General features: G+C 40.1%; 1 protein-coding gene across 2 annotated transcripts in view; it reads right to left on the bottom strand.

Moving 5' to 3' along the window:
* Nucleotides 1–24477, bottom strand: part of Cdh2 (cadherin 2) — a 225697-nt gene that overhangs the window by 52849 nt on the left and 148371 nt on the right. For both annotated transcript variants that reach the window (XM_048447915.3, XM_085700091.2), the window contains exons 3-6: nt 6397–6623; nt 4593–4739; nt 2603–2758; nt 241–385 (exon numbers count right to left, since the gene is read on the bottom strand). In XM_048447915.3, the coding sequence (XP_048303872.3) occupies nt 241–385; nt 2603–2758; nt 4593–4739; nt 6397–6623 (675 nt within the window). The remainder of the gene's footprint in view (nt 1–240; nt 386–2602; nt 2759–4592; nt 4740–6396; nt 6624–24477) is intronic.

Genomic DNA, 24477 nt, shown 5'->3' with positions numbered 1-24477 from the left:
GGTAGATCAGGTTAGCCTTGAGCTCACCAAATAGCTGAGGCTAACCCTGAATTTATGCTCCTTCTGCTTCCACCTCTCAACTGCATGGAGCGCTGGTGTCATCCACCATGCCCAGGCCCACGTCTTATTCAGTGTTAAGAGATCCAACTCGGGTCTTTGCGCTTGCTCAGCAAATATTTTACCAGCTGGGCTACCATATGATACTTATTTAACTCATGATCTATTACTGTTCTAACTTACCCGGCTTTGATCCTTCTGGAACAGACCCATTCCAAACCTGGTGTAGAAATTCAGGTCTGTTATCATTCATGTCAATGACATTGATGACAATGTCAATGGGGTTCTCCACTTGGTTGCCATTGATGTCCACTGCATGTGCCCGCAACTGCAAAAGCAACCAGAGGACAGAGCCACTTAAAGATCTGTCTGGGAGATGACACAACATGCGGTTACTAGGTTTCCGCAGTAGCAAGAACACCCTGAGGACAGACATGCCTGGTTCCCCTCCCAACATGGAACTGGCCCAGCTCAGAGATGAGCGGAGACACAGTAGCAGAAAGCCACCCGTCCTCTAGGTGAGGCCTTGTGCTGAGTATGCAGCTTTAGTTCCACTGATTCCCAGACAGAGCACTGGAGGACCAAGAGCCAGAGCATGGTGACTGCCACATTGCTCTTTGGACAGAGGCCAGGTCCAAAGTCAGCGGTGTCCAGATCGAAAATATCCATTTGTTAAATACAGTAGTATTGGTAAAGGACACTTTTTAAAAAATAAAATAAATTGTAAGGTTATTGAGAGAAATAAAGAAGGTACATGTGTACAAGACATTCCTCACCAAAGTCCTAGAGGTTAGTATCAGTGTTTTTTTGAGAAAGTTTGTTGTTGTCCACCATGAACAAATACAATCACTCAGCTACTCTGGCCTGAATATCTTCTTAATCTTCTAGAAAACAGTGGTTTCTTCCTTTTCAAAGGCTATGCATATTCCACTGAACTATTTCTCCCTAAGTGTGATGTTTTCACTGTTTCCTTCTGATCTCCGATGCTGTGGGCTACTTTAGGGTATGTCCTTATCCAGTTAAAGCAGCATCAACACAGCCTTTTGATTTCCAGATTACCAAAGACATGACACAATGTAAATCTTATTACTGTTTTTCATTCACTTTGAAGATACTTTCTTGATTTATTTAACACAATATATTCCATTAACAGATTCTTAATACTGAAATTTAATTATAGCTATGTAAAATAATGAATCCCAATTACTCTAAATACTTGCAATTCTGTAATTAAATCTATTTTGCTGGTGTTGCTTTGAATGCATACGTAGTAAGCATTTGAGGAACAATTTGCTGTGGTCTTGGCTGAATATATTTATCTGCTGAATTTTCACCACAGGATCTTAGATGGAGAGATGTCAAGCGGGAAAACACTGGAGTGTTGGCTCCTGTGTTGATGATTACCAATAGAGACCACTCTACCTAGAGTATTAAGTCCCACCCCAACCCAGCTACTCAGTCTTTGTCAAAGACTTCCAAGTATTATTTCCATCTTTGTATGTCAGAACAAAATAAAAAAATTATAATCTGTTGTTCCCTCATGAATTTTAAAACAGTAAGCTTCTAAATAATCAAGGTAATGATTGAGTTCTGAGTCACAGAAACTCAAAACGTATTCAACTTTCCGTAGGCTTGTCTCTTCAGTTCTGGGGGAATCTAGTGTAACTGGAAGACACCAGCAATTTTAAAGTTTTCTGCAGGTGCAGGAATTTAAATGTTTTTGGTGAGCAAACTCAGAATCCAGTAGCATCATTCTTGGGGGAAGGCTTAATGACCACTGGAGAAAGCAATGCAAAAATGGTGTTGGGGTAACAGGCTAGACAAAGCCAAACTGTGTCAAGATCCTAACTCTCTCTGTTAAAATCATTCCATGAAGGCTAAGCATTTGAAATATAGAAGCAAAAGTGACAGACAAAACCCGAGAAGAGGAGGAGCTTAGGTTTGGAAAGTCCCTGATCAATATCCCTGGAAAGCTTCAATTTACATCATACATGTACTTAAATGAACTGTATGATGCAAATATGAAGTGGCTAATGCCTATGAAGAAATAATAAAAGTGAGAAAATATAGGTAGACTAGGCATGGACACCTTATTGAAAAAAGTTCTTCATAAGAGAAAAAAATAATAAGAGGCAGTCCGAAAGGAGATTCACCATGAATTACAAACAGGCTTGCTGTGATTATAGCACTAGACACCTAAAATTCTGTGGTCTGGATGTTTACATACTGCTGCTCTGATCCTGTCCATCCAAACCTGTTTGAGTGGTTTCTCTCAGCCATTTATATGTAGGCAAGTACTGGCATGTCAAAAGCGATGATGTCTCGGGCCATTTCCCTGTGTTTGATGTTATTTTGGTATTACTTGTTTCATAGCATGCATCGATTTCATAAACGTGCTTATTAAAGGAAGCAGAAAGCCTGCAGATACATTTCTGGTGTTAAACCTCAGTGTTGAAACCATGGGAGTGTCCCGAGGCAATGGAAAACCACACATAAACACATTCTGAAGAGCAGCCACAGACCCAGCAACTGGCTGGAAGCTTACGTGAAACCGGGCTATCAGCTCGCGATCCAGAGGCTTGGTGACCGACAACTGCCCTGAGATGGGGTTGATTATGAAGATGCCTGTAGGAGGCTGGTCAGCTCCTGGCCCAGTGACGCTGTACCTCAGGGACAGGTTTTTATCCCTATCAGACCTGATCTGGGGATCAAGAAAACAATCACGTAAGCAGAAAACAATAGCACATTTGTTATGGGGCACACCACTCTTCAGGTCCTTGCTTCACACCCAACAAACACACACCCCTGGTATCAGTGACCTCTCCCTTCCACTGCTTTCTTTTCTTCTTTCCTTCCTCCCACCCTGCCTCCTCTTCTCTCTCTGTGTGTGAGCTGTATGTGTCATGCATACATATATGTGGGCCTCTTCCAGATTTGACCTCCACCTTGGATTTTGATGTGGGGTCTCTCTCTGGATCTGGAGTTCACTGATTTGTGCAGACAGACTAGCCAGCAAGCCTTAAGGGTTCTTGCTTCTGATTCCCAGCCCTGAAGTTACAGGTCGGATCTGAACTCTTGTCCTTGCGCTGTATGGGAAGCACTCTACGACTGTGCCGTCTTCCAATTCTATTCTTTGTTTCTTGATGCTGGGCTTAAGAAGAGATATTACCTATTCCCAGAAAGACTTGGAGTAACCTTTTCATCCAAAGGAGCACTAGCTGGGAGTTGTGCAAAATGCCATAACTTAGCAGTGTCCACTTTAGACAAAATTGTCAGGGTAAAATATCTACAATACAGTAACAAGTGTCTAATTTAATAAAAAATCATATTGTCTTTGTATATTAGAAATGATAAGAAATAATAATTGTTTAGCCACAGCTCGAAACACCCTTATGTGGGACTCTGTTACTGGGGACAATCAGCACATCAGGTTTCTTTGCTTCTATTGTACTGACTCAGTGCAAGAAAGCTTCTTTATGTTGTTTGCAGGTGGTACTGAAGACTGCAATTCTCTTTTCTAAGAAAGCATCTCGGGGAGGTTCTTTGGGTATATTTGATACTCCTAACAAAAGAACATCTTGTCAGAGCAGAGCAGGTTAGAGAAATGGAAAATGAAAGAGAGGGAGAGACAGAGAAAGGGCAGGGTGAGCAGTAATACAGATGGCTCTGTATGTATTAGGTAAGGGAAATTAGTCCAGGCATTTGATCTAGAGATATTTCTTAGGGCATAGTTCTGTTTTTCAGTCATATTTTATGAGTGTCGATAAAAAGCACTTCTATTTGGGGTTATGCTCATTGTTAAATTGAACTATATATAATACACATTAGGATAGGATATACAATACAAATAAGTGACTTATTTAAAAAGCTCACAGCTTTTTATGTATGTGTTGGAGTGCTAAAATAATCATAGAAACATTTGCATTTTAATAAATGAGAATATGATGATTCAATATTATTATACTTTTAAGTAAATAATACCCTGTTGACTTTACTTATTTTTTCTCATGTCTGATGGTATGCCCCGTAAGTAACTGCAGAACTCTCCTTCTCAGATTTGAAAGGCTCGAGTTTTGCACCACCCCAGGGATTCTGTTAATGGTACCAGAGATCATTTTTTCCCTTTAAAAAAAACCTGCAAGTGCACTTGGTGCTGACAGCTTTAGCAATGATTGCCCTTTATTTCTTTTCTCCTCCATCCCAAACTATCTTTAGAGGGCAGAGATCAACATGGAACGTCCTGGATAAGACTATGGTTTGAATAGTGGGAGATGGAAGGGGAGGGATGAGATGGTGTTGGGGCTCATGGGTTCACAAAAGCCCTATCATTCAATGCCCAGGCCCTAGGAGAGTTGTGTGTATAAATAATCCAAGAGCTAACAAAGAAAGTGAGGGGGCTTCTTAGGAATTCCACTTCCACTCAGATTCAACGGCATTTCTACACGCCATAAACTATGTAAAAAAAAAATAGGCCAAACCATTTCTAATGTCTCCTAGCCACAAAATAATTAAAACGACAGCTCCTCACTCCTTACCCTGACAAGCTCTTGAGGAAATGGTCCTCTGGAGTTTTCTGGTAAATTGATTGGCGGGATGACCCAGTCTCTCTTCTGCCTTTGTAGAGAACCACTGTGCTTGGCGAGTTGTCTGGGGAATACTATTTCTTCAATTTCATGTGGGTCCTTTGCATTAAATGGCAAGAAAACATTCCTGAGGTCTAGGAAGATCATTCATTCTCTACGATCAAATCAACATTACTGGATACCTATGTGTGGAGGAGCCGCAGTGATTTATGCACAGAGAGAAAACCTCAGGAGGCCCTTTCCTCGCTCCTGGTTAGTGACTGCAAATGCTATGGTGCATACGGGCTGCACCAGTCACTGAGAACTGAATTAGAAACAATTTATTAGATAGTCCAGTTGAGTAAACTACTTGCCGTTTCCATAAACCATCTTTGAGAGTAGTTAATATTAAACAAAGTTTAATAGCGCCCTTTTATATATTTCTCATTAGTTTAGACCACAGTTCAGGTAACGCTCCCACTGTACATTAAACTCACATCTTGATGTGCTGAGATATAATTTGAATTCCAAGAGAAGTTTAATATATACCGCTAAAGAATGTCTCAAATATTTATGACCCTATTAAATCCCACAGAATTAATGCTGTAATTATTCTAAACCTATGTCAGCTGTGATGGATGCAGTAAATGACCCACTTTGCACACTAGGCATTAATCTCTGCTATGTGTCAACATTTTCTTCTGTTTCTCTCGACGTCTGTGGACACTTTAGCCATTAGCCCTTCCTGTCTCTGTGCAAACATCCAAGACAGGTTGCTGGAACACAGAGAGCCAACAACAGACGCATCTTTTCAGCCCATTAGGTACCAGCCTGCTACTTTATATATATCACTCAAGTGGCCTGAGTCCTAGCAGCAGTCAATGACTTAATACATTGAATTTTACATGATTTGAAACCTTAACGCTAGTATAGGAGAAAAGCAAAATATTTTTCTAGTATATTCATTCACGTTTGAATGAATGCATTCACAAATAAATATCAGGATGGCCTGTGTTCTTATCTGTGACTGTAGTATACAAAACATAATGCTTAGAGTTCAAAGTCATGGCCTTCAACGTATACGGGTGTGCCCCTGAATCTTTGCTTGAATAAACTCAAAGAACCTGGCATATATAAACGGCATAGGATTTCTGAAATCATTACTCTATCTCACTTAAAATTCTTATGTAGGTATTTGTACAGAGTAAGTGCCCAATAATCGTTTCCTAAGCCCAGCAGTTCTCAGTGGAAACTCACTTCCTTTATTCCACCCCGGCTCACAACTGCTTCCGCGAGAGGGACTATAACACTCCTCTAAAGCACAGCAGCAGGGTGAATATTTCACGCTCCCCAGTTTGTTCATGAGCTAGGACACTACTCAACCCCGTCGCCAGAAACAGTTTCCTGTCCCCACTGTACATCTGCACACCCCACCTCATAAATTGGATGGATGACATCTCCCAAAGATGTCTTTATTTTGTGGTCATACTTAACAGCTTGTAAAGCATCTCAGAAATGTAACAGAACCCACTTCTAATTTGAATTCAATTATAAATCTCAAAATATAAACAAACCTCTCCAAGGCAATTTCTGGTTGCTTGAAATATACTTAGGTTATCATGTTAGAAACACAACTAAGTACTGATAAAGAGACTGAGGTTGATAAAAATGGAAATACTGACTATCCATTTATATGGTAAGAATTAAACCGATAGTCTGTCAGAATGATAAATCTAGTTGCTAAGCCTCAGCCGCAAAGTTGTGTCTGGTACCATACCTTCGCAGGCTCTTCAGTTAGGGTTGGTTCCAGGCTCAGGTTTACGGCTACCTGCCACTTCTCCTGGGTCTCTTGGTCTTGGGCGTATATCAGGAACTTCGCCTGCTCTGCAGTGAGAGGAAAGCTCCTCACAGCATACACCGTGCCATCCTCATCGACCTTGAAATCTGCTGGCTCGCTGCTTTCATACTGAACTTTCCTTTTCCGATTGCAGTTGCTGAATTTCACTGTAAAAGAATACACATGCCTGGTTACTCCACCAAGGTGAGCACAGCTAAGGCCATAACATGTACTGGGTTTGTTTAAATGATACAATGCAGCAGTTTGAAAACACAGAGGCCGTTTGCATACGGTGTGTGTGCACGAGTTCCCATGTATCTGTGGGTGACTTGCCCAGTGCATATAGATACAAAGACCAGCTAAGGCCATAACATGATGGGTTTGGTTAAATGATACAATGCAGCAGTTTGAAAACACAGAGGTCGTTTGCATATGGTGTGTGTGCACGAGTTCCTGTGCATCTGTGTGTGACCTGCCCAGTACAAAGACCTGAGCTCTAGTTCCAGCGCCATTCTCCAGGAGACAGCTTGGTATTTGAGGTACCACCTCTTATTTGCCAATTTGGCTAGGCTGGCAGGCCAGTGAGCCCCAGGCTTCTCCTGCCACTGCCTCCTGGGGCCTAGGATGATGTATATAATCATCACTCCCAGCATTTCTACATGGCTTCTGGAGACTGCGCTTGGGTGGTTATGGTTATGCACGTCATTAGCTGAGACATCTCCAAACCATTAGGAAGTTTATCTTCATACCACAGACTAAGGTTAGTTCTCTCTAACGCCAGGTTATGCATATGAGGGTTATGCCAAGCTCAACCGACAGCAGGGAGAATATGGTCCACAAAGAAAGCAGCTACATTCACACTGAGGCCCTCAGTGTGTACAGACTTTCTTCCTTTGTCTTTTGCAAGTATGAGAGTGCAACTACGGACAGAGCGAGCATGTTTTGGCAAGCATTTCCAGTCTAGAGATAATGTAAACTATGCAGGATGATATGCCTAGGCTTCATGAAAAGAAGATGCTAGGCCACTTACATGTCAGAGACTTGAGCATTCTTGGAGTGTGGCACCCTGGACCAAACTCCCCTCAGAGAAGGAGGCAACGCTGAACCACATATGGTGAGCTGTTGTCCTGCATCTTCTTGTTTAAGCTTCCCCTCCGCCTCACCATTCTTAGACACTGGACCATCAGGTACATTTGCTTTCAACCTTGACCCCCTTGTGCTAACGTTGCTTCCTGCCTTCTAATGAGCTCCCATCATCCCTCATTCCCAGTTGTGAGTGGCTTTTATCTTCATATACCAACCAGAATTTTATCACAGCTGCCCAGCTGAACTGTACATTAAACTAGAAATGCATCCCACGCCTGGGAGCCTCAGCTGCCGGTTACACTGCTCACTTCCTGGCATGGGACCTTAGTGTGTTATTCCTCTTGGACAAATACTCAAAGGAAGGAGATTCTGGGCATCTTCATCAATACCCATAATGTGTCCTAGAATCCCAGGAACTCATACTAGTGAAAGGTGAAAACTGATAATTCCTATTCCTCAGGGTGATTATGTACTTTTGTTTTCTCACTATAAATTCCTACCAAATGGGAAAAAACATGCATCTTGAAAATTTTTAAATAAGAAAAATCAATGTCTTAGGAGGGTCATGATCAAAACAATTTCCGGATGTCATTCATGCCAGACATAACTGGGTTGTATCCATGTCAGACATAACTGGGTTGTATCCATGCCAGTCACAACTGGGTTGTATCCATGTCAGACATAACTGGGTTGTATCCATGTCAGACATAACTGGGTTGTATCCATGTCAGTCACAACTGGGTTGGCTCAAAATTTAGGCAAAGTCAGCACTTTGTCCATGCAGTGCCAGCCAGCCTGCATCTCAACAGGTGAGGGAAGTTAGAGTCCACATTTCCAAAGAGAACTGGGCGAGTTCAAGCCAAACTGGAATAATCTCTGAGGAAGCCCACTTCCTTTGCAGCCCACCTTCCTTCGTTCTGAAGAAACGTTCCATGGGAATGACAAGTGCAGTCATGGCACAAAAACCAGCTTCCATTTCCCATGTAACTGATGCTGCTGTCTGGCCGTGATGATGGACGATACTGTGTGGCAAGTGATAAATACGTCCACAGTACAGAGTGCACGGACAGTCAACTTTCATGTTTCTCAAGGATACAACTGAAAGCTTTTTTATTTGTTATCCATATTAGGTTTTAAGAGACAGGGTCTCCCACAGCTCGGGCTATCCTCAACTGAATTATTTAGGCTACAGCGACCCTAAATTCTTGATTTTCTTGCCTCTACCTCCTGAGTGCTGGGATCCAGACTTGTATGACCCCGGTTTAAGAAGTCCTCTGCCTCACACACGAACTGATACCTGTTCTTTCAGTTCCATTCACATCGATTCACTGAGACAAGCAAGGACTACAGCCAAGTGCCGTACTCGTTCATTTGCCCCACTAACCATAACATGCGATAGAAGCAATCAAATATTTTAACTACTGGAGATATAACTTTTCACATAATGCCATGTAAACTGTCCTTCAAATTTCAGTCACTGAAGGTGAAAATAAAAGTTGTAGTTGCAACTAAACTACATCAAAGTACAACACTGGTCTTCAGAATATAAATATCTCCAAAGATCCTTAGCTACCTCAACCTTTCATTTAACTTGAAGCATTTTCTGGAGAACAATGGCATTTACTTTCTTTGTAAATTAAAAACAACCACAGTAAAAAAAATTTTTTTGGAACCTTGCTAAGAAGTCAAAATGACAGACTTACACTATCTTTTATTAACAGAAATTGCTTTTTTGATATTATAAAAAGGAATCCGTGATACTCAGCTGGCCCAGGGATGTTATCTAGTCCTCTCTGCCTTTTGTCTTGTCAGCATTGCAGCACGCACCCTCCCAGGCCACATCTGGATGCCTGCACCTGTGCCCGGTGTGGTCTTCTCCCAGCTGCAGCTCACCCAACACTAAGCAAGGGTTAACTTTACCATGTCTTCACATGTAACCTGAGACACTAGTCACACAGTGTTTTCCATACCTTTAGAGGTATTCTGGGGCACTAGTCAAACACACATCATGCCTTCACAGGTAGCCTGGGACACTAGTCATGCATGTGTTTATCATGCCTTCACATGTAACCTGTGACATTAGTCAGTCATGCATCTATCATGCTGATTTATAACTCTCCTAAGCTCTTTTTTAATATTTGTTTTTAGTTTTTAAGATGTGTCTGTGAATGTACACACTGAATTCTTAATGCAAATTTTAGACAAAATTGTATTAACCCTGTGCCCATTATAGCAATCATTTTAATAAGTACTCTTTATTTCTTATGTGACTATGCTTTTTCCTCTTACGAAGACACTATCTTTTTAAGTTCTTGATAGGGACCCTTGGTTTTTGATTTTCTGTGACACCTAGCAGTGATGATGAAAGTACAAATAAGTGTTCATAAATATCTATCTGTGTATATATATAGCCCATAATAGATCTATCAATACCCTACCACTTAAGAAAACTAGAAGAAGAAAAGAAAGAAAGTCGACTGGAAATGTAGAGAATTTCTAAAGTATACACAGCTGGCTATATCACAAACCCACAACATCATCAATGATCTATGCCAAACCAAGTCCTTCAAAGGAGCTGCAGTCAGTGTTCATATTTAAGCTTCTGGCAGGAATCATTTGAACTAATTATTGGTTGACGGTGAAGAACTGTGAAGTAGAGCTAAACTTAGGTTAAAGGGGGAACCTGGCTCAAGGGTTTGCTATGTCAGCATAAGGACGTGAGTTTGGATTTGGGGCACCGACATAACGTACTGAGCACAGAGCTTCATGCCTGTAATCCTTGTGACATGGGGTAGAGAGAGGAGAAACCCTGGAGCTCACTGGCCGCAGCCAATCCAGCTACAACTGTGAGCTCCAGCCTCAGTGGGAGATCCTACCTTAAAATAAAAGAGGTGGACAAGTGACCGAGGGAGAAATCTGACCCTTGGCCTTCGCATGCCTGTGTACAAACCCAAAACTACATGAAGATGGACGCTCATACATGACATATACATGAGCCGGACAGTGAACTTCTATGCAAGACTCGTTATTTCTGCTCTGCAGATGAAGAAGAGAGTCCCATCCTTGCCATGTGCCTAGGACCCCAATCATTTCCCAGCAAAGGTGTAAAAGAACCAGACTAGTTAACTCATTGAAACCTAAAGAGTCAATCAACAACACAATTTGGTGACCAAGAAGCCCAATAAATACCGAAGGAAAAAAAATGCTGAATTTACAGCTCCGAGAGTGCCATGGCAAGCAGTGTTTTAAAGGTAATTCTTAACTCGGAGTATTCCCGCAGGATCCTAGAGAGACAAGATCTGGAGGGGAAAGAGTGTTGGCAGATGGGGAAGGATGTGACCAGTCAAGGAAGAAAAAATTGGTGCTTTTTTTCCCCCCAAAGTGTCAATGAATATTCTAAGAGTAAGAAGAGGTTGTTCTCTGAGAATCTGATAGTGGAAAGAATGATTTAGAAGGTTTAAAGGACAATAATTTAAGGTTTGCCAGTTAGTTTTTCCAGCCCCTGCCTCTAATTTATAATTCTTGTGAATTGGTTTAATAGACTTTATTAGTTTTGTTTTTCTTTTTGAGTTTTAAAACAAAATACTGATTTTCATTTAGCCAAATATTAAATACGAACAACTTCTGGTTATCATTTAGGTTTGTTGATCTACTTCTTTGTTTTGGGAACTGAAATCAGGACATCAGGCACATGGAGCTGCATTTCCAACCCCATTCAGATATAAATTCAAATTGGATCTCTGTGGGGCTCGGCAGATGGCTTAGTGCATGTCATGCAAGCAAGAGACTCTGACTGTGATACCCAGCTAGTGTTTGTAACCCAGGGCTTAGGCAATGGTGACAGCTGGATATCTGACTCACTCACTGGCTGCTCAGCCAGTCTAACCCCATTGTCAAGATTCAGATCAATGAAGAGACCCTGCCTCAAAAAGTAAAGAGGGGGAAGAGAGAGAGAGAGAGAGAGAGAGAAAGAGAGGGAGAGAGAAATCTGATGTTGAATTGTTGAATTCTGGTGTATTTATACACTTGAGTTTGCCAAATATGCACACATAAAAACACATGAACAAACCAATACCAACAAATATATATACCACATATAAAATGTTGCATACAATTTGTTTAAAACATGCATTGTGCCACATAATTTTGTGAATTAAATCAGTACAAAAATTTATCACTTTAATAAAAAATAATGAGCAAGTGTTTCAATGGAAAAAATTCTTCTCCAGTAAATGTCAGTTCAGTCTCTGGCTCACTATGTTTAGCAGTGTTAGCCACGTTGTATTATCTTAAATCATGCAAATTAAAATATCTCCTCATCTCTGGAGAAATGTGTGATTTTCATTAGTTGCCACCTAGTCAGTGTTCGCTGCCTGCTGTCATTTTTGCCTTGGGCCTGGATGCAGCCAGGGAGATTTCCTCCAGCTTGACAATGTGCTAGGACCACGAAGTAAAATTTAAACAAGATGACTATATTTGTACAGAAACTTTATCATTAAAATTAGAAAAGTTTCAGGCTTTGTGGCATATGCCTTTAATCTCAGCACTCAGAAGGCAGAGGCTGGCAGGTCTTTACTTTCTGTGAGTCAGAGGCCAGCCTGGTTTACATAGTAAGCTCTCAGAGAGTTAGACCTACATAGGGACAGCTTGTCAGAGAACAAAACAAAACAAAGTAGAAAAGTAGGAAACAGTAACTATGGTATTTATATGTATAATTATATATAATACACTTTATGGGGGGCTAAAACAAAAATAAGAACCAGAGAAAATCATTTCAAAGGAGATAATAGCCTAGAGATATGGTTTAATTATTAAAGTTAGTATTAAAATTTAGCTTTGAGGATGAAGGGAATAAGGCAAATGTTATAGACCTTGACTTGTGCAAAACATATATATATATATATATATATATATATACATGTATACACACACACACACACACACACACACACACTCAGTCCTTTGGAGCCACCTTGCTCTTTTTGTAAAACATTTTTCTTATGAATAGTAAATAGAAAAAATAATGAACGAAAATGTTAATTTACGTTTTCAAAACATGAAGCGGTTTTATCATATTTCATTATGCAACTTTCAGAAAATATGATGCAAAATTTATCTGACTGTTTAGGAGAGAAACATTCTTACATATTTGGGACAGGTGAAAAACATTATGTTTTTGTCAAAACCTACTGAACTTACAATGACCTCTACTGTAAGCTAACGTGCCACTGTTCACTTGCCAGTGACGAAGAAGGTGTGACCCTGACATAGGGTGTTACTAGTGGGGGACACTGTGGGCGACCCTGGCATGGGTGTTACTAGTGGTGGACACTGTGGGCGACCCTGGCATGGGTGTTACTAGTGGTGGACACTGTTGGTGACCCTGGATGGGTGTTACTAGTGGGGGACACTGTGGGCGACCCTGGCATGGGTGTTACTAGTGGGGGACACTGTGGGCGACCCTGGCAAGGGTATTACTAGTGGGGGACACTGTGGGCGACCCTGGCATGGGTGTTACTAGTGGGGGACACTGTGGGCGACCCTGACACAGGATGTTACTAGTGGGGGACACTGTGGGCGACCCTGGCATGGGTGTTACTAGTGGGGGACACTGTGGGTGACCCTGGCATGGGTGTTACTAGTGGGGGACACTGTGGGCGACCCTGGCATGGGTGTTACTAGTGGGAGACACTGTGGGTGACCCTGGCATGGGTGTTATTAGTGGGGGACACTGTGGGCGACCCTGACATGGGTATTACTAGTGGGTGACCCTGACATGGGTGTTGCTACTGGGGGACACTGTGAGTGACCCTGTCATGGGTGTTACAAGTGGGGGACACTGTGGGGGAAAACCAGATATGTATGTACCTCTATAAATCCTGCTTTATGTTATCTTGAAACTGATAAGAAAGTTTTATTTTTATTATTTTTAATTACATGCATGCATTTCTATGGGGGCAGGGGATATGTGCACTGGGGAGGGTGCCCATGGAGGTTAGAGGCATCAACATGACCCAGAACTGTAGTTACAGGTGGTTGTAAGCAAAGCAATGTGGGCTCTGAGAACTGAATGAGGTCTTCTTCAACAACAGGAAGCTCTTTTCCCTGCTGAGCATTTCTCGCTAGCCTCCCAGTTTATTTATTTTTAGCAAAACCTTTCTTATAGATGCTGGCCTAACCTTCCACATTATAAGACACGTGCCAGGCAAGGACCGTGGTGAAAAGTCCCCAGAACCATCCCAGCATTCCAGTGAAGTGTGTCAGTCTGCCATCACCAAGAGCTAGATAATATAACTGATCAGTAAATTATATAATACCAAGTTGCTGTTTGATGAAAGTCACAACAATTTATCAGACAAATGGAATAAAATTAATTCTATTCTTGTATTACTAATCAGGGGATTTGACTTGAAAACTTTTTCTGATCACTCTACCACCCATATATTAAAATATTAACCTTATTTAATTGCTCAGGCAAAACTAGAAACTGTGGGGTTTAGGCATGAGGAAAGTAAGTGTGTAAGTGCATTTATTTAGGTAAATGAACATGTAAGTTCAGGACCAAGGATTAGTCAAACTTAAAAGCCTGCACACTGTTGGCAGCGTGTGGCTGCACACATTCTAACACTATGCAGGAATACGTACTGAGAGCACTGTGCAGTTTTCAAACATAACAGGGAGTTACTGTGTTCTAGCCTACATAAAACTTTGTAAACATGATTAATAGAAAATTAAACACTGGGGAAATAATTATTTTAAAGTATGTTTTTTTTCTCCTCAAGCCATACCTCTTGCTAATGGTAACCATAAAGCCATAATGTCCGTATAAAGCATGAACAGGAAACCACAGATTGTATGTATTAAACGTATTAGCAGTTAATCGTCCCACATAAATGCAAATAGAAATGCCTGAATACTCACATGTGGTTTACAGTTTCTGGACCAGAAAAACATCACATCATATTTAGAAACAATTATAAGAAAATATTCTAACATATTTCATGCTTAAATATGCTTTTTTCATTCTTGTTATTTTTTAATAATTTAATTGCCACTTTTGAAGGCCTGTTAGGAAAGCAAGACATTGGCCCCAGGTGAAGGCTGTAACAGTTCTTCAAACAAGGGCAATAAAATTCAATTCCATTATTTTATGAATAGTTAAGGATTTGACTTGAAAGCTTTTCCTGACATCTCCACCACCTATATCTTAGAGTGTTAATTTCACTGAGGTGCTCAGACAAAGCCAGCTGTGCTGCACATGCCCTGCACGGGCGGAGAACACCGTCTATTAATGGACTACGTGCCTGTGACTCGAGACCTGAAAGTGAGGAAGAGTGGGGGCAGGCGTCACAGCGCTGTTTGCAGTGTTTGAACACACAGCTGGCAAGGCAGACGGCTTCCCAAAACACAGGTCTCCTCATAAATCCCAAACGCTTGTCCCCAACTCTTCGTGCCTCCCTGGGGCTTTCCAAAAGGTTAATTTGAGAGTTTTTTTTTCTTTACAGTACAGGAGCACTCCTAGAATCTATCAGTCCTCTGCACAGATGTATCCAGGATGAGGTAAATGGGAAATGCTTTAGGAATGACCTCGAATAGTCTGCTGGAAAGGTTCATTACATTTTCTTTAAACATAAAACTATGTAAAGAAAAATAAGGCATGGAAATTAGACAATACATTAAGTAATATACATGAATCTTCCAATGAAACCCCCCCCCCCCAAGATACGGTTTCTCCGTGTACAAGCCATTGGATGTCCTGGCCTTGACTCTTGAGTGCTGTGACTAAGAGCGTGTGCCACCAGTGCCTGAACAGGAAATAGTTTATATAAAGATAATCCTTCAGTGATACTGGGAGCTTGTGCCCATGGAACACCCTTTTAATGATAACAAGCCTTATGACTGAAATATCAAGTTATTCATTGCCAGCAAGGAAATCATCTAAACAAGCCGGTGCTGGTGCTGACAGAAGACAGTACAGTGGTTTGTTTTTTCTCCCACTGTCCAGAAGTCTTGTCCTGTCACAGGCCACAAAATACGAGTTTATCCAACTCCACATTTCCTCTTTTCTCACCCTGGCAAATGCAACACCAGTATTCCTTACGGTTTTTGAAGAATTTTCCCTGAGGATTTCAGAACACCGAGTGAAGCATTACCTCAGGCTTTCACAGCGATCGCTCCTTCTCTTGGGTTTAATAATTTCTCCCCGGGATTTAAAGTATAACGCCACCTAAGAACCACAAGTCAACTTGATCCTCTTCTGAAAGCTGGATTTCGGCTTCAGAACTATGTGCTCCCCATGTGTGATGTGTTTTACAGGCCTTAGCAGTTTTCAATTAAGTTCATTCAGGTGCTCCGAATGCCAGGCAACTTAGCTACATTTTCAAGTGAATGACTCTTCCTTCAACAAATCTCCAGAGAGCAGCATTTTAAAACACATCATTAGGGGCGGTGGGGGTAGAGGCGAGGTGGGGGTGATCTTCTAGGGAAACTTGTTCATTTTGCTGTATATCAGTTTTAGGGTACCCCCAAGTCTCTATCTCTGCATAAAGTGCAACCACATAGTTTCTCATTTTCTTACAAATTGATATGGAAACAAAATTAATGAGCAAACTTTTATGCACAAGAGATTTTAATGGGACTAACTGTCAGTCTTAAAATACAGTAAGAAGGAAAGCAGGAAACCGAATGGACAGAGGGAGAAATGAGAGGAATATGGAATCAAAAAGAAACAAATGAAAGATTCTGAAAGCTGAAACCATCACGAGATGATGAGACTCATGGGGCTCTTGTTTTAGAACTGAGTGGACTATATGAACACACTTAAAGTAATTGAAGTTGAATAGTAACAGAAGCGCATCAATTCTAAAGAAATGATCAGGTTAACTTGAAGGATTTGTGGGGAAAGTAAGAACGCTTGTTTCCCCCTCCATCAACAACTTTTGTAGTTAGAGGGCAGGAGATGTTAGAGAGACATGCGCTGCAATTGACCCACACAGGCCCTTCCTTAAAACACAGCTGAGTGCCTGGATCGAGAGCCCAGTCAGGAAAGGCTGCCTCTGTAAGCAAAGCAGTCTGAATCTGAATCCCTAAAAACCACCTAAAGGTCAGCTGTGGCAGTGGGAGCCTAGTGCTAGGCTCCCCAAATCCCAGAGCTCAGTGGCCAGTGCATCTGATCAATAGTGAACTCCAGCATTTAAGAGAACCTGACTTTAAAAATAGGGTAGGAAGAAATACAAGGAGACACCTGACATGGACCTCTGACCCCCCAATCACATATACATAAATGTACATATGGACCTACATAATAAAAATATAACTTTTCGGCAGTCCGCACAAGCCAGCAAGCCTCCAGGCTGCACCTCCACCCACCACCCACTTAACTCTGCCCCACCAAGACCCACTCTGCTGCCCAACACCACACACCTCAAGATCCTCCCCTTGGCCAGTCCTTCCCTACAACCAGAGAAAACCAAAAGACACCAGTAGAAACAACAGGTGAGTGACTTGCTTCCCACTTGGACTATCCTAAAGTCCAGACTCTAACTAAACCCAGGTCTCATCCTGTGCTCTTTCCATCCCGTCTGAGCAAAAGAAAGGCAGTCTGGCATGGTCCCCACCTCTGGTGGCACTCCACTGCTTTGGTGCAGTCCCCACCAGACAGTAAACAGACACCCGAACACCCTCTCTAAGGCCAGACATCCCTGCAACTCCAGTAGACTGGCATGGCACAGGCCACACAAGCTGGAAGAACAGTTGAGTAAATGATGGTGTAAGAATACACTCAACAACCAAAATAACAATATGGCACCACCAGAACCCACTGGCCCTACTACAGCAATACCTGAACATTCCAATGCAGCTGAAACACAAAAAAATGAATAAAAGTAATGTTATACAGATGATAGAAGCTCTTAAAGATGAAATGAAAAATTCCCTTAAAGGAATCAAGGAAAAACAAACAAAAAATTGGAAGAAATCAATAAATCTCTTAAGAGAAATGCGGGGGGGGGGGCACCAAACAGGAAAAGGAAACGATTCAAGACTTGAAAATTGAAATAAAACAATAAAAATACACAAACCAAGGAAATTCGAGAAATGGAAAATCTGGGGAAGTGAACAGGAACTAGTGATGCAAGCATCACCAACAGAATACAAGAGATGGAAGAGAGAATCCCAGGCACTGAAGATACGATATAGGATATAGGATTCATCAGTCAAAGAAAATGTTAAGTCCTGTAAATTCCTAATGCAAAACAATCAGGAATTCTGGGACACCATGAAAAAACAAAACAAACATAAGAATAATAAGAATATTAAAAAAAGAGAATTCCAGCTCAAAGACACAGAAAGCATGGTGCGGGAGAATTGTCTGTATTCCGAAAATCATGTTTTAAATAAACGCTGATTGGCCAGGCAGGAGGTGTAGGCGGGAAAACCAGACAGGAAGTGTAAATGATGTAAGGAGAGCAGAAGAATTCTGGGGAGGAGAAAGTTGATTCCTCCCACTTCTGCCTAGATCACTGAAGTAGCAAGATGTGAGCTGTCCTGCTGAAAAAGGTACTGAGCCACATGGCTAATATAGATCAGAAAAAATGGGTTAATCAAGATGTGAGAGTTAGCCAGTAAGAAGCCTGACCTAATGGGCCAATCAGCTTTATAACTTATGGAGTCCTCTGTGTGGGTTAGTTTCTTTGGGGCTAAATAGCTGGGGGGACTGGGCAGGACAGAAACCCCAACAAGCCAGCCCCCATCATGTTACAAAAGCATATTGAACACAATCATAGAAGAAAACTTTCCCAACCTAAAGAAGGACATACCTATAAAGGAACAAGAAGTTTAAAGAACACCAAAGACTGGATCCCCTCCCCCCAAAGAGTTCCCTTGCCACATAATAATCAAAACACTAAACATACAGAATAAAGAAAGAATTTTAGGAGCTACAAAGGAAGAAGGCCAAGTAACATATAAGGACAGACCTATTAGAATTACATCTGATGTCAATAAAGACTTTGAAAGTAAGAGAGTCCTGGACAGACATTTCACAGACACTAAGAAACCAGGGATGTCAGCACAGAAACTATGCCCAGCAAAATGTTCAATCACCATAGAAGGAGAAAACAAGATATTCTATGAGAAAATCAGATTTAAACAATACCTATCCACAAATTCAGAGCTACAGAAAGTACTAGAAGGAAAACTTCAACTCAAGGAACTCAGCGACGTTCACGAAAACACAGCCAATAGATAATCTCACAAAAGCAAAATGCAAAGAAGGGAAACACACTACCATCAACAAACCCAAAAGTAAAAATTAATGGGAAATAACATTCACTGATCATAAATATCAATAAACTCAATTTGCCAATAAAAGACACAAACTACAGACAGCCTACAAAATCAAGGAAACTAAACAACTCTCAACTGAGTAAATGAAGAAATTAAAGACTTCCTAGAATCCAATGAAAATGAATCCACAACATATCCAAATTTATGGGACAAAATGAAAGCAGTGCTAAATGGAAAATTCATAGCAATAAGTGTCCACATAAAGAATTTGGAGAACTCTCACACTAACGACTTAACACCTCACCTGAAAGCTCTAAAACAGAAAGAAGCAAATTTACCCAGAAGGAGCAGACACCAGGAAATAATCTAATTTAGGGCAGAAATCAAAATTGAAACAAAGAGAGGGCTGGAGAGATGGCTCAGAGGTTAAGAGCATTGCCTGCTCTTCCAAAGATCCTGAGTTCAATTCCCAGCAACCACATGGTGGCTCACAACCATCTGTATTGAGTTCTGGTGCCCTCTTCTGGCCTGCAGGCATACACACAGACAGAATATTGTATACATAATAAATAAATATATTTAAAAAAAAGAAACAAAGAGAACAATAAAAAAAATCAACAAAACTAAGAGAGTTGGTTGTTTGAGAAAATCAACAAGATAGAGAGAAAATATTCAAATTAACAGAATCAGAAAAAAAGGGGGCATAACAAGAGACTCTGAGTAAATCTAGAGAATCATTAGGTCATAATTCAAAAACCTGTATTTCACAAAATTGGAAAATCTAAAAGAAATGATCAAGTTTCTTGATAGGTATACCACATACTAAAATTAAATCAAGGCCAGGTAAACAATTTAAATAGATCCCTGAGGAAATGGAAGAAGGCATTAAAAGTCTCTCAACAAAAAGCAAAACAAAACAAAACCAAAAAACCACACCAAAACCAAAAAAATGGTTTTAGTGCAGAATTCTATCGGAATTTTAAAGAGTCAATACAAAAACTTCTCAAATTGTTCCACACAACAGAGAAAGAAGGAATATTGCCAAATTCTTTTTTATGAGGCCCCAGTTACCCTGATACCCAAACCAAACAAAGATGCAACAAAGAAAGAGAATTACAGAACAATCTCCCTCATGAACATTAATAGAAAACTACTCAATAAAAAACTGGCATACCGAATCCAAGAACACATTAAAAAATCATCTACCATGATCAAGAAGGCTTCATTCCAGAGATTCAGGGATGGTTCAACATATGAAAATTTGTCAATGTAATCTACCATATAAGGAAACTCAAAGAAAAAATATTACATGATCATCTCATTAGATGCCAAAAAAGTCACTGACAAAATCCAACACCCCTTCAAGATAAAGGTTCTGGAGATATCAGGGATACAAGGAACGTACCTAATCTTAATAAAGGCAACATACAGCAAGTTGAATGCTAACATCAAATAAAATGGAGAGAAATTCAAAGTGACCCCACTAAGATCAGGGACAAGACAACATCTATTCAATGTAGTATTCAAGGTTCTAGTTAGAGTAATAAGGCAACAAAAGGATTACAAAGGAATACAAATTGGAAAGGAAGAAGTCAAACTTTCGCTATTTGCAGATGATATGATACTATAAATACGTGACCCCAAAAATTCTATCCAGGAACTCTTCCAGCAGATAAATACCTTCAGTAATCTGGCTGAAGGCAAGATTAACTCAAAAAAATCAGCAGCCCTCATATATATATACACAAGTGATGACCTAGATGATAAAGAAACTGGAGAAACATCACCCTTTAAAATAGCTATAAATATAAACTATATTGGAGTAACTCTAACCAAACAAGTGAGAGATATTTATACAAGAATTTTGTGTCTTTGAAGAAAGAAATTGAAGAAGATATCAGAAAATGTAAAGATCTTCCATGCTTATAGACTGGCAGGATTAGCATAATAAAAACGGCAATTTTACCAAAAGCAATCTACAGATTCAGTGTGATCTCCATTAAAATCATAATGTAACTCTTCACAGACCTCGAAAGAACAATACCCACCTTCATCAGGAAAAAAAAAGAAACAAACATAGGACTGTTAAAACAATCCTGTAAAATAAAGGAACTTCTGGAAGTACCACCAATCACCATCCCTGACTTCAAGCTCTACTATAGAGTTATGGTAATAAAAACAGTTTGGTATTGGAACAGACACATGGAATTGTGGAATCTAATTGAAGAGGACCCTAACATAAATGTATACACCTATGAACACCTGATTTTTGACAAAGAAGGCAAAAATATACAATGGAAAAAAGAAAACATCTTCAACAAATGGAGCTGGCATAACTGGATGGCAGCATGTAGAAGAATGCAAATAGATCCATACCTGCAATACTGCACAAAACTCAAGTCAAAGTGGATCAAAGACCTCAATATTAACTCAGCTGCACTGAAGCTGATAGAAGAGAAAGTGAGAAGTAACTTTGAATACATTCGCACAGGAGACAACTTCCTGAACAGAACACTAGTAGCACAGACACTGAGATCAACAATTATAAATGGGACCTCCTTAAACTGAAAAGATTCTGTAAAACAAAGAACACTGTCAATAAGACAGCAGCCTACAAAATGGGAAAAGATCTTCACCAACCCCACATCTGACAGAGAACTGATATCCAAAAATATATGAGGAACTTAAGAAACTAGACATCAAAATACCAACTAATCAAATTAAAACATGGAGTACAAATTTAAACTAAGAATTCTCCATAGAAGAATGTCAAATGGTCAAGATACACTTAAATTTTTTTCAACATTCTTACCTATTAGGGAAAAGCAAATCAAAATGACTCTGAGATACCATCTTACACCTTTCAGAATGGCTAAGATCAAAAACACTAATGACAGCTTATGCTGGAGAAGATGTACATTAAGTGGAATGTTCCTCCACTGCTGGTAGGAATGCAGACTTGTACAGCCACTTTAGAAATAATTATGGCAATTTCTCAGAAAATTGGGAATCAATCTACATCAAGACCCAGAGATACCACTCTTGGTCATATACTCAAAGGATGTTCAATCATACCAGAAGGACACTTGCTCAACTATGTTCATAGCAGCATTATTTGTAATAGCCAGAACCTGGAAACAACCTAGATGCCCCTCAAACAAAGAATGGATAAAGAAAATGTGGTAAATCTACACAGTAGAGTATTAATCAGTGTTAAAAATAAACAAAAACCCAATAATATCATGAAGATTTCAGGCAAATGGATGGAACTAGAAAAAAATCATCCTTAGTGAGGTAACCCAAACCCAGAAAGACAAACATGCTGTGTGCTCATTCATAATTGGGTATTAGATGTAAAGGAAAGGATAACCAGGCTACAATCCACAGTCCCAGAGAGGCTGGGTAACAAGGAGGACCTGACGAGGCACACATAGAGCTCTCTGGGAAGAAATAGATGACATCTCCTGGATAAACTGGTGCAGGGTGGTAGAGGGGAGGGAGACTCGCAGCACACACAATCCACTGTGCAGGGATGAGGGAGCTGACCAGATGACAGGGCTCAGGAAACCTGTAAGAATATTGTTGTAGACCAGGCTAGCCCAACATATGACAAGAGTAAAATAAACCTGAGCAACCCTATGGCAGGCAGAACTCAAAGAATTAAAATATTTAAAAGTTTCTAAGCACCTTGATATTTCTCCACCAAAAGAAAATTTTATTCTGGTGTCCTAAATGTTACAAAATCTACGAGGAAAAGCTTTGTTTTTCTTTTTCTCAGCTAAGGTGAGTTCTGTAAAATTAAATGATGTCTATATAAAAGTCAACAAGTATAAAAAAAGAGAAACACCCCCATGTTATTCTGGGGAAGGAAACTGAAAAGAAACCTAAACTCCAGCATGGATGCTACAGAAATAATTACGAGATCAAAATATGAAATTTAGGCTTCTTGTGGTTTAATGGGGCTATGTATGCACTGTTACATGGCAAGCAGTTATAAAGGCAGCAGGACTCCTGCTCTCTCCTTCTATGCATCTTAGTGACTCCAATATACGCTAAACATAACTCTTGGTGTCACTGGTGCACTTTCCTCGTGCCACCAAATTGTGTGAAATCCTTTTGTGACAAATCGAGCTACAAGTATGGACACTTTTCCAGTGCTCAGCTAGGTTCCCCCAGTCTCTCCCCACCCTTCTCAACATGCCCTAGGTTCCCCCAGTCTCTCCCCTATCCTCCTCAACATGCCCTAGGTTCCCCCAGTCTCTCTCTGTACCCACCCTTCCTCCTCACCCCCCCCCAACATGCCCACTAAGAAAGTGCATTAAAATTCGCTTCCTCTAATTAAGTCACATGGAAAGAGCATGGATCTTCGCCCCCAAACTTGATGCACTTCAGCTAACTCCGTCTTTCAGAATCCTGAGGTTGACAAAAAACTTAATTTTTTAAAATTGATCTTTATCAAAAGCGAAAGAAAAAAAAGAACACCCAGTTCAGCACAAGAAGATAACACACAGACTAAACCTAAATCTCAATCAGTTTCAACAATGTGGTCTCCACAAGTGGAATAGAAAGAGTTAAGAGTAAATGTGTCCCCAGAGTGCAGGACTCACAGGTACAGCAAGGAACAGACATTGTTAGGTTTTTCATAAAACTTGGATAAAATGAAGAGACACAAAGAACAAACTGCTCATTAGGAAATTTTAAAAAGAACATCATATCAACCAACAGCAAAAACCACTAAATGATATCATTAAATCTCAGACAGTGAAGTTAGGAAACAAATGTTTATTCCTTTACTTGGCTGTAGGGGAAAAAAAGTATGAGCATGTATGAAGAACGGTCAATTCTTCAGTAGAATGCTTGAAAATTTGTCAGTATATAAAACTCATTTTAAAAGCCAAATTCCCAGTATCTACTGCTAATCTATCATAAAGTCATAGAGATTCAATAGGGGCGAGAAGGACCTTGGTAAGTTGGACTATTCATAGAAAAGCAATTGTAAACACTTAACAAAGTAATACCAGAGTCATTGCACTGAAAGTTGCCTCTGCTTTCTGAACATTATCAAAATTATATATACATGTATATGTAAATATATATATATATAATATAGATATCACTTAATAACTGAATTTCACAACAAATTCAGAAATACTATTTTTTACTTCTTCAAGGCAATGAGGTTACTGAAGGCAATTATATAAATCCAAACTGCTAACAGAACAAGTAGTGAAGGAAATGTATAAGCATAAATGAAACATCAAAACCTGAATATAAATTTATTAATGCATTAATAATAATCGTTAGCAAAGAAATATCAAATACCTTCAAACATACAGCCTCATGGTACATTTTTAGGACTGTCTGTGTTTGCCTCATTCTATCTTTCTTTAGAATTATTGTCTAAGTTCTAGGAAGTCTCTGTGATACCAGAATGCATTGTTCCAGCACCTAATGGGACAATATTGCTCATAGCTAGCTTAAGTCATTCCAGTTTAACATAGACATAAGGAAATTAAGGGCTTCTCATCTATAGTTCAAAATAAGAACTGGCATAAAATGTTTAAATATTATCATCATCATCATAAAAGTTCATTTAAAACAGTTATTTTTATATACATGTACAAATGCTTAAGTTGAGTCGTGTTCTTT

Source organism: Myodes glareolus, chromosome 13 (assembly GCF_982192425.1).
Source record: "Myodes glareolus chromosome 13, mMyoGla1.1, whole genome shotgun sequence".
In the NCBI taxonomy this organism is placed as follows: Eukaryota; Metazoa; Chordata; class Mammalia; order Rodentia; family Cricetidae; genus Myodes; species Myodes glareolus.
This window is presented reverse-complemented; position numbering and strand designations above follow the sequence as displayed.